The sequence below is a fragment of the Blennius ocellaris genome (assembly GCF_963422515.1).
Source record: "Blennius ocellaris genome assembly, chromosome: 15".
Classification (NCBI taxonomy): Eukaryota; Metazoa; Chordata; class Actinopteri; order Blenniiformes; family Blenniidae; genus Blennius; species Blennius ocellaris.
The window spans coordinates 20,500,594-20,513,284 of record NC_137664.1 but is presented as its reverse complement, the minus strand read 5'-3'; the positions used below and the strand labels follow the sequence as shown (position 1 = coordinate 20,513,284).

The 12,691-nt window shown below is 44.1% G+C and overlaps 1 protein-coding gene across 1 annotated transcript in view; it reads right to left on the bottom strand.

The window, feature by feature from the left end:
- The window catches only part of whrna (whirlin a), a gene marked incomplete at both ends in the record, with an annotated part of 220,151 nt that extends 211,198 nt beyond the window's left edge, over positions 1-8,953 (bottom strand). The window contains one exon of the mRNA XM_080509813.1: positions 8,159-8,953. Within this exon, the coding sequence (XP_080365939.1) occupies positions 8,159-8,953 (795 nt within the window). The remainder of the gene's footprint in view (positions 1-8,158) is intronic.
- Between the last annotated feature and the right edge of the window lie 3,738 nt (positions 8,954-12,691).

Sequence of the window (12,691 nt, the reverse complement as noted above, 5' to 3'; positions counted from 1 at the left end):
AATGAATTCTCAAGACCGTTTTCTTTCTTTTCTGGAAGTTGTATTGTAGAGAGAAAAGAAATCAACAAAATCAAGCCTGCACATAAATTGTTTTTTTGCTTAGAATAATTGATAAGACCTTTCTCTTAACGTAACCTCGCCTCCACAATTAGCGTTGATAATCCAACCAGCAGCTTCACAGGCTTTAAATAGCATCTGATTCTGCCCTCGACACATTGCTCATTCACTCTGGTTTCTCCCCGGTGGAAACTCGTACTCTGGCTTAATCCACTACAAGAACAAGCTTGTGTTGCTGATGTCTTTCGGGCACAGTGAATGCAGGAGTTTACAGTTGAATTTCTTTCTCCTCCTTCCTGAAAGGCTCTTGGCCTCGGTCCCTGGAGGCGCCGCTGGAGAGTCGCCTCTCGCCTGCGGCACTACCTTCTCATTATGGTCCACATTGTGGCGTCTGGACAGTGACAGGAAAAGGGATTGTGTTGTTCCACAGCAACAATAAGACGTCGTGTCTCGTGTTGCCACAGAGCGCCAGAGCCGCCGGCTCCTTAATTTGATTGGTTTACGTCGAGGACGAGACGAAGCAAAGTCACGGTGCGGCAGGACAAAGTGGGGCAACGGCGAGGACGACGCGGGGGAGGATTTTGTTGTCTGACATGTGTTCGTGTCTCCCTCCTGCTTTTATGAGTTGTGAACCATATCCGGAGCCGTTCTGAGAAATACTGCGAGCGCCAGCGAGTAAAGGGACCGAAGGTGTTGGGAGATTAAAAGAAATGGGAACTTGGCCCTCGTAAATTCAGCGAGCCGACGCCGAAGCAGCTGCCAGGGAACCCGGCGTGCGGAGACTCGCCCACCAGTTAGCAGACTGGGAGCTGCCCTGCAGACGACTAATGGCTCAGCGTGTCGATTCCACGGCAGGTGAAAATCTTACGACTCCGTTAATTGACCCGGAGCATGGAGTTGACTCTGGGGTTGAATCGCGGATCCGTCTTGTTTGGGGCTTTCAACACGCGGGCCTCGTTCAGAGAGCTCCTTCGCTTGATCCACTTCGCGCGTTACTGTGCCAGTTGTGAGAACTTCATTTAGAGACCCAGTGCAGGAGCTTCTTTTCGAAAAGACGTCAGGTTGGGGATGAATCCTGAAAATAAGCCACTCTGGGTTGGATTTCTACTGAGTGCCAGCTAATAACTGCTACCACTCCATGAATGCAAATGTCTTTTTAAAAGAATTTATCATTCAGTTCCCGTACTCACAGGCGTAATTTGGATTAACATTCGCTGAAGTTGTTTTCAGAGCTTCTTCTTCTTAAAACAGCTGCTGCTGCTGGAAACACGGTTAATGAGGCAGCCTATACTAAGAAACAGTGAATGCGCAAAGGCCTTTTGGAAAAACAAGTTGTTTTTTATCTGATTCCATGATTTCTCTTCCAATCCTCTTTAAAAAGATAGATTCTGCTGATGTTCTTACTGAGCATCACATCGTTGAATCAAAAGTCCAAACTGGAAAAGTTTTTTTTTTTTAGCTGGTCTGGTGAATTGTACAGAATTGCACAATTGTACAGATGGAAAAACAGATATTTAAAAATTGGGGAAATGTCATCAAAATATTTTAATTAGTCACAACCATCATATTTATAATGATTAATCACAGAATGCTTTCAAATTTAAAGTTCTACCATTTTGACTTTGCAATACATGCAAGACTGAATATCTGTTGTCATGTTGATTGTGCATGCTGAAATCACAAACATATCTACATAAATGTGCAATACATTTCTAATGTCTGCTAAGCATTACAAATAAATCCAATGAGACCTAGACCAAAGCATGAAGCATATATTTTACTTGAGTTACTGTCGGCTGTACTGTAAACTCTCAGGCCCTGTTTTAACACGGTTTCAAATGAACGTTGTTTTTGCAATTTTGTTACAGAAATGTTTTATGTTTGCATATTTTGATAACGATAACAGCAGAAACACAGAAAATGATGTAGTTATCATGCCAGGCCACTAGTGGGTGCTGTTGTTTGTTTTATAATGAAATAAAGAAAAACTATTATGGTGATTCTCTTTAACTACAAAGCGAGTCCCAAGAGGATCTGGACTGGGAGACACCCCAGAGGAAATTTTGTTGTTATAGTCCGTCTACTGAGCATGTGCAGTACAAGCATTTCAGAAAAGTGCAGTTTTTCCTTGACTGCATGGAGATCACATCTGAGAGTTTTCAAAAAGTTCCACCTTGGAAGCTGTTTTTAAAGAGTTGGACCTTCAGTGGCTCTGATCACACTTGTCATTTACACGGACCCCCAGAACACAACAAAGGTTTTACGTTTTCACTTGAAATCACTGTTGTGTAAACGGGGCTTTACGAGAATGTGTCTGACTTATTGTGACGGCTCCCCTGTTGGTATTGCGATGGCCTTACTAATGTTTGTACCCTCGTGTTTGTGGAGCCGACAGCAGGAGGCGACCGAGGATGGCAAGGATCCAGCTCATCTTCCAGGCCCATTCCTATAAAAGCTGGATCCCACTGGAGCTCCGGTGGTAGTTGGTGGTGTGTGGCTCCGAGGTGCAGCCAGCATGCCCGGGTTACTGCTTCCGGCTTTTTGTTTTTGCACCTTCCTGCACAACAACACTTTATCCCATTACACCAGGGGTGCCCAACCCTGGTCCTGGAGGGCCGCTGTCCTGTATGTTTTAGATCTCTCTCTGCTTCAGCATCCCTGAATCTAATGATGATGTCATCACGTGGGGTTGTGAAAAAGCCCAATAACGAGCCCCTCATTGCAATCAGGTGTGTTGCAACTGGGAGAGAGCTAAACCCTGCAGGACCAGGGGCCCTCCAGGACCGAAGTTGGAGACCCCTGCATTACACCCATCATCCTACTGAAGACACCTCTAACGTGCACCCACAGCACACAATACATCAACACTGATGACGTACACACAGCTGATGGTTTGTTTAAATAAAGGGCTTTAAACCTGCTCCATGGTTTGTTTTCCCTTCCTGGTTTTTGGTCTTTCGAGCCGGGCCGCAACACCGCACACTCCTCCATATTGAACCCAAACGCTTCAGAAGCATACGTGAGTGGACGACTCACGGCTGTTGTGGAAGCTGCTTTTAGTCATTACCTGCTCCATATCTTCAGAAATGTACGTCACACTGCATTATGCCGTAATTACAGGAGAACGTCTGTACATTGTCAGGTAATTTCTTTTCATTGAATGAGAAATTATTACAACCATCTACCACTTCCTATCCTTTTGTAAGTCCGTGAACATCTTTCACTAATTCAATGATGAGCTTCCGCTTTCTGAAAACTCAAATTGAGGCTGAAAATGTCTGTTTCACTGTGCAGTTTGCTTCACTTTACATTTGCGGCTGCTAATTATGGAACTCTGAAGGAGCTTGTTGCTATATTGGAGTTGAGTCTGAGGTGATGAGACTGGATGAGATGAACCGCCGTCCAGACGGCAGCTTATTCAGCGGTGACATTTCATCTGTCTAACGTGCCGGGAGCTTACATCCTCTCTGCTTTTTACAAGCTTCACTGGGACCTTTTAATACCACTATAAAATATGGGAAAATTAACCAAAAAAAATGATATTGATTTCATCATTATAGTAACGGGTTGGAATAAAATACTTTCAGCCTCTGAACTGAGGTACTATTGAGTAAATGTACTAATTTATTTGCTTAAAACAAGACTAAAGTGCTTTGAGAATCAATCTGCAGCTCAATATTGTGGCCAATCCTCCGAAAGTGAAATGTTTGCATAACAAGGGAAAGAGGGGCTAAATGACCATTTGTTCTTGTTTAAAAGAAGAATAAACAGCGATGCATATTCAGCTTGCTTCAACACATCGCTGAATGTTTATGATGCTCAGATTCATCGCAGCACCTAAAGAAAACAGTAAAGCCGATGTTTGTCTGCACACTGTGAGGTTGTATTGACGGCTCAGCGGTGCGCCTGGCAGAGCTCTGAAAGGTTAAAGTGATTACACTTCTAAAAGCATGTAATAACATTTAGACTAAACGAAATAAAGAGACACAACTAAAGCGAGGCATTAATGGCCTCCGCGGGGAATCAGAGCTGGGCTCCGGCCGGCCGCGAGCCCGTCCTGCCGGGAGAATAACAGCGAGCGGCCCCACGGCGGAGTTAGTAACTCGCACTTGTCGTACTGACAGATGAACTAAAATCATTATCGACGGAGAGGATTTGTAGCATTGTGAAAACAGGATTTGCTGACGGCGTCCGACTCACTCAGTGAAGTGACCTGCACTCTCTATAATTAGCATCATCAAACTCTCTCCGCTCTCTAATTTACAGCAGAAGCTGCGGCGAGCTGTCCTTCCTCTGGGGGGGTGGGGGGGGGATCACATTCTGCATAAGGTGTGAGGGAGTTTATACTGGGGAGGGGGGGGGGGGGGGGGGGGGGATTCATTGGAGTGCATGATGACTTACACTGACAGTGTAAGTCATCATGTGCCACAAGCTTCATGCCACAGATTTGAGAGCATGCAGCCACCCAGTAAAACCAGAGGTTCCACCCGAAGGCACCATTGGAGAGAAAGAAAAACTCTTTCATCTCGTGGCATGAGGTAAATGCTTACGGGGGCTATATTTCGGATTAAACACAGGTAGAGGATCACCTTAATGCTCAGCCGACTATAAAAAAAAAGCAAAAAAAAGAATAATACATCCACACACGAGAAGAGCTGGCGTGAGCGTGAGCGACTTTTTCCACGATGAGTGAAGGTTACAGAGGACTCGGTCTGAGCCATAATCCCTGGTCATCAGAGGGAACAGACCAGTGACCTTTCCACCACAGACACTTTCTAATAATAAAACAGAAATTAAAAACTCTGAGATTTTTGGCACTTTTGCTGGTAATTTCATGAGACTGCCCAGCATTGGTGGGGGGGGGGGGTTCTTCTTTTTTTTTTAACAGATGAGTAATCTCTGTACTCCGAGTGCCAGAGAAGACACTGAACTTTATCTTTCTACTTTTCTTCATTGTGTCTTTTTCAAAGTGTCATTGAGATGAAAATCTTTCCATAAGAGACATGACCAAGAACATTCTTATCATTCTTATAAGGAGATCCCCAGAGGTGCATCGAGATTAAGAGGCGCTTGTTCACTTTATAAATTGAGTGATTACATTAGGCTAAGTCAAACAAACGCAGTACAGCAGGTTTTAACTTCACTAGCACACTGAAACCCACTCAGATAATTTGTGTCAAAGTTACATAACCGTTTTTGGTTGTTGTTGTTGTTGTTGTTGTTGTTGCATCAGGAGTTTGTGTGGCTGTGGTGCTAACGCATAACTTCACCGTGTTGTAGACTGACAACATTTAGATAACTACAGTAGCTCAATGTATACTGTCACAGTCTATTCTGTAAAACTAAGTGCTGTTCTACAATACATACTTCCAACTTTGACAATGTTTTATCTATTACCCATTGAGCTCATTAATGAGACAGACCACCAGGTAACCAGCCTGAGAGTAGATGACACAGTGGTACAAAAAGCACACTGCCCCCTGGCGTCCTTGTGGTGTAACTGCAGACACACAAGCGTCCAGGTACAAATACAGACATGAAAAGTGTATTTGTCCAAAACTGTGAACAAGTCTAATATGAAGCCACTTGAAGGGCGGCACAATGTGTCACAAAGTTATACATTATACATATGATACATATGACAAAAGACTGAAATGCTATAAATTTGATTTCTATGAGCCGATTCTCTGCAAATTCCAAATGAATTTAAATATGGTATAAAATGTAATTGATTAATTCTCGAAAAATTGTATGGCTACGTATTTGAAATATTTTCATTGATATTTCATTGACATTTCCACAGCCCTACTTGCTTCCTATATGTTTGCGAAAGGCCAAATGTCAGAAACACCAAAATCAAGAAGAAATGACCAAAAGCAACAAACAAAAACAAAGAACTGCTCTTCTTTTCAAACGTCCCCTGGTGGCTTGTTGATGCAACTGCAGTGGCCCAAATATAGCCAGTGTATTAGGGGCAAGAGAAAGAGCACTGTTTTTGTGTATTAATCATGTTTTGAATTACCTTGTGTCGAAATGGTGCAAAAGAAATAATCACCCCTATATTGCATCTACTATATGGTGCAGCCCTTTCTTAAGAAGATAAGATAAGATCTTCTCTTTTTGTCCCACGGTGGAGAAATTTGCATCGTTACAGCAGAAAGTGGACAGTAAGTAAAGAGAAGGGTAGCAAAAGAAAAGAATACAAACAATAATTTACAACATACAATAAAGTACGCAAAACAATGAGAACAACAATGACACACAAAATATATAATCCAGACAATGACAGATGAATAAAAACAAGTAAAAAGCTTAAAACATTGTTTGTGCTCATTTATACTGGTAGCGCTCCAGCTGACACAATGGGCTGCAAATCAGTGGCTCCACCATTTGTCCAAACCTCATGTATGGGGACTTTATGCTACTCTAAAAATAAATAAAACTGTACTCCACCTGCATCATTATGTCATTGCACAGCTTAGAGTCTGTAGGCTTGGAAAAACTGCATTTCTTCTCATTTCATGACCCTGGCCCATATTTGGATAAAATCAGGGAGAAGTTACACTTTACTGAACAACATAATCACACAAGATGAAAATAAAGACACAAAACACATAAATATGCCATTTCAATGGAGCCCACATAATATCAGGTTCAAGTGTTACTTCCAGACAAGTTTAAATACGATTCTAAAGCTTAAATAACCCAAGTGCAGTTTTATGGATCTGCTAAAACAGTTCAAGTATAAAGCTGTGAGGTGAGTTTAGCAAAAGGGCGTGGATGAGTGCAATCACTCAATCGACCATGTAAGGAAGAGAGAAAGAAACAAGCAGCATGGAGGGATCAGGCTCAGGTGGATGTTCAGAACCAGGGACAGCTCCATTAAAAAAAACAACAACAACAAACACACAAAACAAGGTCCAGCAAGGTTTCCTTCTAAATCAATCCTTCCTGTACACAAATCAAACAAGCTCTTTTAGCACCTCATTTACTAATCGGCCCTCTTTACGCTCAGGGACATTAACAATAGTGCTGGAGGTTAAAGTAGTCTTCATTCTCTCTTGATAGCTGCTGCGGGGAAAATCCTCCTCTCACACAAACACACCTCAGTGTTTCCCCGATAATTAGTAAAGCAGCCTAATTTGCCCCAAACAGGTTCTTAATTAACCTAAAGCGTTGTTATATTTCTCATAAGCAGCATTACATTCTGCCTCCAGGCTTCTCTCGCTCTCAGTTTGATCACCAGAAGGATGCATTTAACTTGGAAACACACATTTCTTCTGTTGCGCATATTGGAAGGGGGTAAGTGAGGATCTCTGGATCCCAGAGGGAAACTCTGCACCTGTGTGGTTACCACCTGCTCGCAGGGTGTCCGCTTACAAACATGTAGTAGACTTACACTGCTGCTGCAGCAAATAATCAAACTCTGACTCCAGCCAGCAAAGTTACCCTGTTCCAATCCGAAGTGTAGACACTGAGAATAAACACATAAGTGCAATGAGGTACACTATATGGCCAAGAGTATTCGCTCGCCTGCCTTCACACCAATATAAACCTGAATGACATCCCATTCTTAAACCATGGGATTTGATATATTGTTGGTTCACTTTTTGCCGCTATAACAGCTCCAACTCCTCCGGGAAGGCGTTCTACATAGTTTGACTTCCAAGTTTGTGAGTTTTCGTAGCCTTTACGACTCGGTGACTGTGTTGCTGTTGTTTCCAGTCACTCCCACTTTGTTCTGCTAACTGTTAGTTGATTGTGAGGAAACTTCCTGGCTGGAACTCATTGTGCATGTGACATCAGGTTGCTGCACCACACTGGAATTTGACTGTGCTTCTGAGAAAGACGCATTCTTTTACTAATGCTTGCAGAAATTCTCATCGATTTGGAGAGCTGAGTGAATACTTTTGGCAATACAGTGTATGATTTGATCACATCCAGGAGATCGAGGTCTGGAGGGCAAGGCCAATGCAAACGTTTCCCACGATTCCCATCTCCCTGATCGTTTATCCTCCGCTGAAGAGACGCGTGCGCCACCCGAAACTTGTAGAAACGTGTCCGTCTGCAAGTTTGGTGCGTAAGAAAAGTTCCTCCTTACCTTTACCGCTTCGGCATGAGTGACTTTCTCAAAGACTTTGTCGTTGACTTTCATGATCTGATCGCCCACCCGGAGTCCTTCCTTCTCCGCCAGGCTGCCCGGCTCCACCAGGGACACGTAGATGCCCACTCCGTGCTCCGAGCCGCCGCGGATGCTGAAGCCGAGCCCCTCGTTGCTCTTGTGACGCTTCATGCAGACGTGGCGCACCTCGCCCGGCGGTTCGTGGATGAAGTTCCTGCCCAGCAGAGGCACCAGCGGAGCTGTCCCGTCGCTGCTGGTGCTGAAACTATCCGGCGAGCCCCGGAGCGCCACCTGAAACTCTGCGCGGTGGTTCGGCGAGTAGTGGCCCGGGAGGGTCGGGCTGGCCCCGGGGAAGTCGCCCGGCAGAGGAGGCGGTGGAGGCGGAGGAGGAGGAGGAGGAGGAGGTGGTGGCGGCGGCGGGTCCGCGGTGCCATTGCTCGCGATTAAATCCGACTTTAAGTAGAGGCCCTCCGAGGTGTACTGCTCGAACAAGAGCTGGTCGGAGCGCGGGATGACCAGCCGCAGCATGGGCAGGAGCTGGCGCTTGCTGGGCGCGTTGAGGATGACGTTGAGCGTCTGCACCAGGTCGTACACGTTGCGCTTGGAGTGGTACACGTTGAGGCAGTGGATGAACTGCTCCCTCTCGAAGTCGTTGAGCAGCAGGTTGAGCGCGTTGTGCAGCTTGCGCACGTTGGCCGAGAGCGTCCGCGCGCTGGAGGCCACGGAGTTGGCCGAGGAGCTGAGCGACACGCGCTCCAGGTCGGTGCTGCTCATCCTGGCGGCGCAGCGCGGGTCGCGCGTTAGAGAGGGCGCATCACTGGCAAGACGCGCGGGTGCAGTCCAACGCGTGGCATCACGACCGGTGGGCGACTTGTTCTCCGGTTTGACCCATAATGATCCGCTCCTGCTTACAGTCTATAAATTCACCTAACTGTACTCCGCAAACTTCCCTGCGCCAACAGCCCGGTGGAGAAAACCGTCCCGCGACACCGCTGAGCTCACTAAATGCGCCACGTCAGGCTCCCTGCCTACGTGTCATTAGCCGCCGTCTTATTTTCCAGGAGGTCAGGTGGCTTCCGAGCGGCCGCTACTCTGGTGTCCGCCCGCGACCGTAAACAGCTCCGCTCCGGAGGCGCAACAAACCACTGGCGCAAACCAGCAAATGACGCGTTTTTTTTCTGCTTCACAGTCACACAGCGAGGTCACAAAGCGACAGTAACAATATTCTCGAGGCTTAAAGGAAAAAATAAAAGGCAAAAAAGTTGTTTTTGCGCTCTGTTGCGTCCCGATGAGTTTATAATATCCGGCTCCGGTTACCTTTTAGTTCCAAACCGCGTCCCGACGCGCGAAAATACGCGTTTGCAAGCAGCGATGAGCGAAAAATGCAGCCACTGTTGGTTGTTTGTGTGTTTATTATCCAGGAGCCCTCGGTGTGTCCTCCTGCCAGACGATACAGCGACTGACTAAGTGAACCGCTGAGCTGCTCGAGTCTGAGCGTCCTCAGGATGTGACGCAGCCTGACGTCGCCTGGAACAACCTGAGCGCGCACACCTGAGACCAACAAGCGATAAGGACACATCTATTATCAGAATGTGCTAATTTTAGATACAAACCCTCAACGAGTCATTCATGATAAAGAAGTTAGGAAGCATAATATATTATTTTTTTGTATGGTTCGATATCAAATAATTTTGTAATTTTTGAAAGTGCACACACTGTACACACACACTCTGGATGAAACAGCTATATTACAGGGATGAGTGGATATACAAACCTCTCCATAAGGCTTTTGTCAGTTCATCAATTCGACTCAATTTTATTTTTCAATTCAATTTTACTGTAATCTGCACTATAACTCAGTACTATAGTTTAATAAATTCAAACCATGCTTATTGCAATACTGTCTGGGTTGCCTCATGTCCTCCTGCACTTCATTAAATACTTCAGGTACAAGATATTTTTTAGAATCATTCCATATTTCAGAAGTCAAAAGTGAGATTCTCCTCTGTTTCAAAAGTTTGAACCTTTAATTTTGATCTATTAATGCTCTTTTTTAAAAAGGCTTATTTATAATATTTATAATATAGCATAAAGCAGGACATTCACATTTTTCCTTTGTTCTCTTATCATTAGACATTCATTCCGACCCAGTGAGGAACCAAAAGACTGTCAGTTTCCACTCTGTCTTACCTCCAAGCGTCAACTGGGCCAACTCTGAAACTCTATGGACAAATCATTGTGTGAATGCTGAAGGCAGTTATACACCCCGAGCCCAGGGTCTATTTTAATTACTTTCCTTTTTAGACTAAATTGTTTCATTACATCCTCCAGTGATAAAATCCCACTGATTCTAAGTTGGGTTCGACTGGCCTTAACAACTCCCTTGTGAGTTTCCCTGCTCTTTGTTTCTTTGTCCTTTTTTATTTTAAATTTTCATCACTGTTGTATTTATTGATAGGTAGGATTTCCAATAAACCCATTGGGATTCTTGAAATGTTTTCATCTTTTCTCATTTTGTGGCAATAAACAAAAACATTCTAATCAACAAACCAACAAATACATAAATAAACAAATAACATACATGTCATCAGAGAAACCAAAACAGGAATTTGAGGGTGATTATTGCTTTTGTTTTTTTAATGTTTCATTACACATTACAAACAAAGTGTTCCCTTCAGCTTTTTAGAATACATATTTAATTCTATATTCGTGGGAAGAACACATAGTAACGTAAAATAAGTGGATGCAGTGTGGCTCTTCCTGGCACGTTGGCGCCTTGAAACTGATTGAAAGATCTACAAGGTCCCAAAGTGACTGTCTGGTCACTGGTTGTGAGAAACATTCAGTGAAACACTTAAAGACCTGGAGATGAAGATTAATATTCTTCATTGCTTGCTTTAATGTGTTTCTTTCATTTCTTTTTAAGCTTTTATTTCATATTTCTTTTATTTGTAAAGCTTTTATGTATTTCTTTTAATTCTTTGTAAAGCATTGTGAATTGCCCAGTATTTGAATGGCGCTCGATAAATACATTTGCCTTGCCTTGCCTTGCCTGTAATACGCAGTTGTATGTGGCTGTGCAGTGGTGTGGAAGTTAAAGGCTTCGTATCCCAACAGGGTCCCTCTGTGTGAAGTTTGCATGTTCTCCTCTGTGTATGTGCAGGTTTTTTGTGGGTTTTCCAGTTGCTATCCCAAAAAAAGGGTCACGTAAGGTCATTTCAAGATGAAGCATGACGTCTCAGTTATTCACATGGCAGCATAAGTAAGACCATGCAGTTTATTAGAATCCAAGGGAAACAGTTTCATACACATGGAGGTCAATCCAACAGGGAGAAAGAACAGGAGGGAAATTGAAGGTTTGGTTGGGGAAACAAGCAAGAGTCACAAAAAGAAGAAGGTTAAACGCAGATTCTGGAAACTATTTGGCAAGCGGAAGAAAAAAAAAAAGGATTAAAATCCTGTTGTAGATTTAGACTGTTTCATGTGAAAATGTATCAATTTTGCATTTTCAAATTTATACAGCAACATTTTGAAAATTATGTTAATATACACAGAAAAGACAAAACCACTGAAAATGACACAGTAAGCACCGTTGTCATGTGACTGGACAAGAGAGTTTGGCATTTTCACTTGAAAACGTCATGAGAACAGCATCTCGCACTCGAAGGAAAATCATGGGACAGCACATGTGTGCACACTGGAGCAGGGAGTAATGACACACAGCTGCAAATCCTCAAAAAGTAATCAGTGAGGGCGAGCGGGAGGAGACCTCCCTCCATCTTGTATATCGCAGGGCAGCATGGCGCTGAAGCCAATCCCAGCTCACTGTGGGTGAGAGCAGGATACGCCAAAGGCCTATATCACGCAGCGGGATTTCCTCGTATCGGAGTAGCTTCCGGGTTAACCCTGGGTTTTCCATTCTGTGAGGCACTTCTTACCGGGGTAAATCACCACGGGAACTTATGCTGAACCTCCAACCTGCAATGGAGCAGGTTATGTTCTGGATAAGAGATCAATTAACATAAAAGCAGTGAGGGGCTCAATTGTTTGTCGATGCCCCTGGTCAGACCCCAGCATTAACTGCAGAACAGATTCTATGTGTTGACTCTCGGTATACTATGTTGATGCATTCAGTGTTGAATAGTTGCAGGAATTTCAATCAAATCAAATAATTTGCAGGGCCTCACAAATCTATTTCATTAGATTTGCATCAACTGTTGAAAGATTTCCATTTATCTGTTTCTCTTTCACAATATTATCAAAAATAATATGAACAAGTCTGGTTTTGATGATCATCTTCATTGTTCTTTCAGTTTTCTGGGCAGATATGGTTCCCCCCCCCCCCTGCAGGTCTCTTCCTGAAGTTCCGCCTGCTATTTGAATCCTGATCCAAGAGTCCTTGAGCCGTGGCCCAAAGGAACAGAGTGGACTTGAATCGGCTCCCAGAGTGATTAATCAAAAGCACAAAACGCCGGTGAAATCAGCTGCAAAAGAAACCCTGTGCACTCAGGC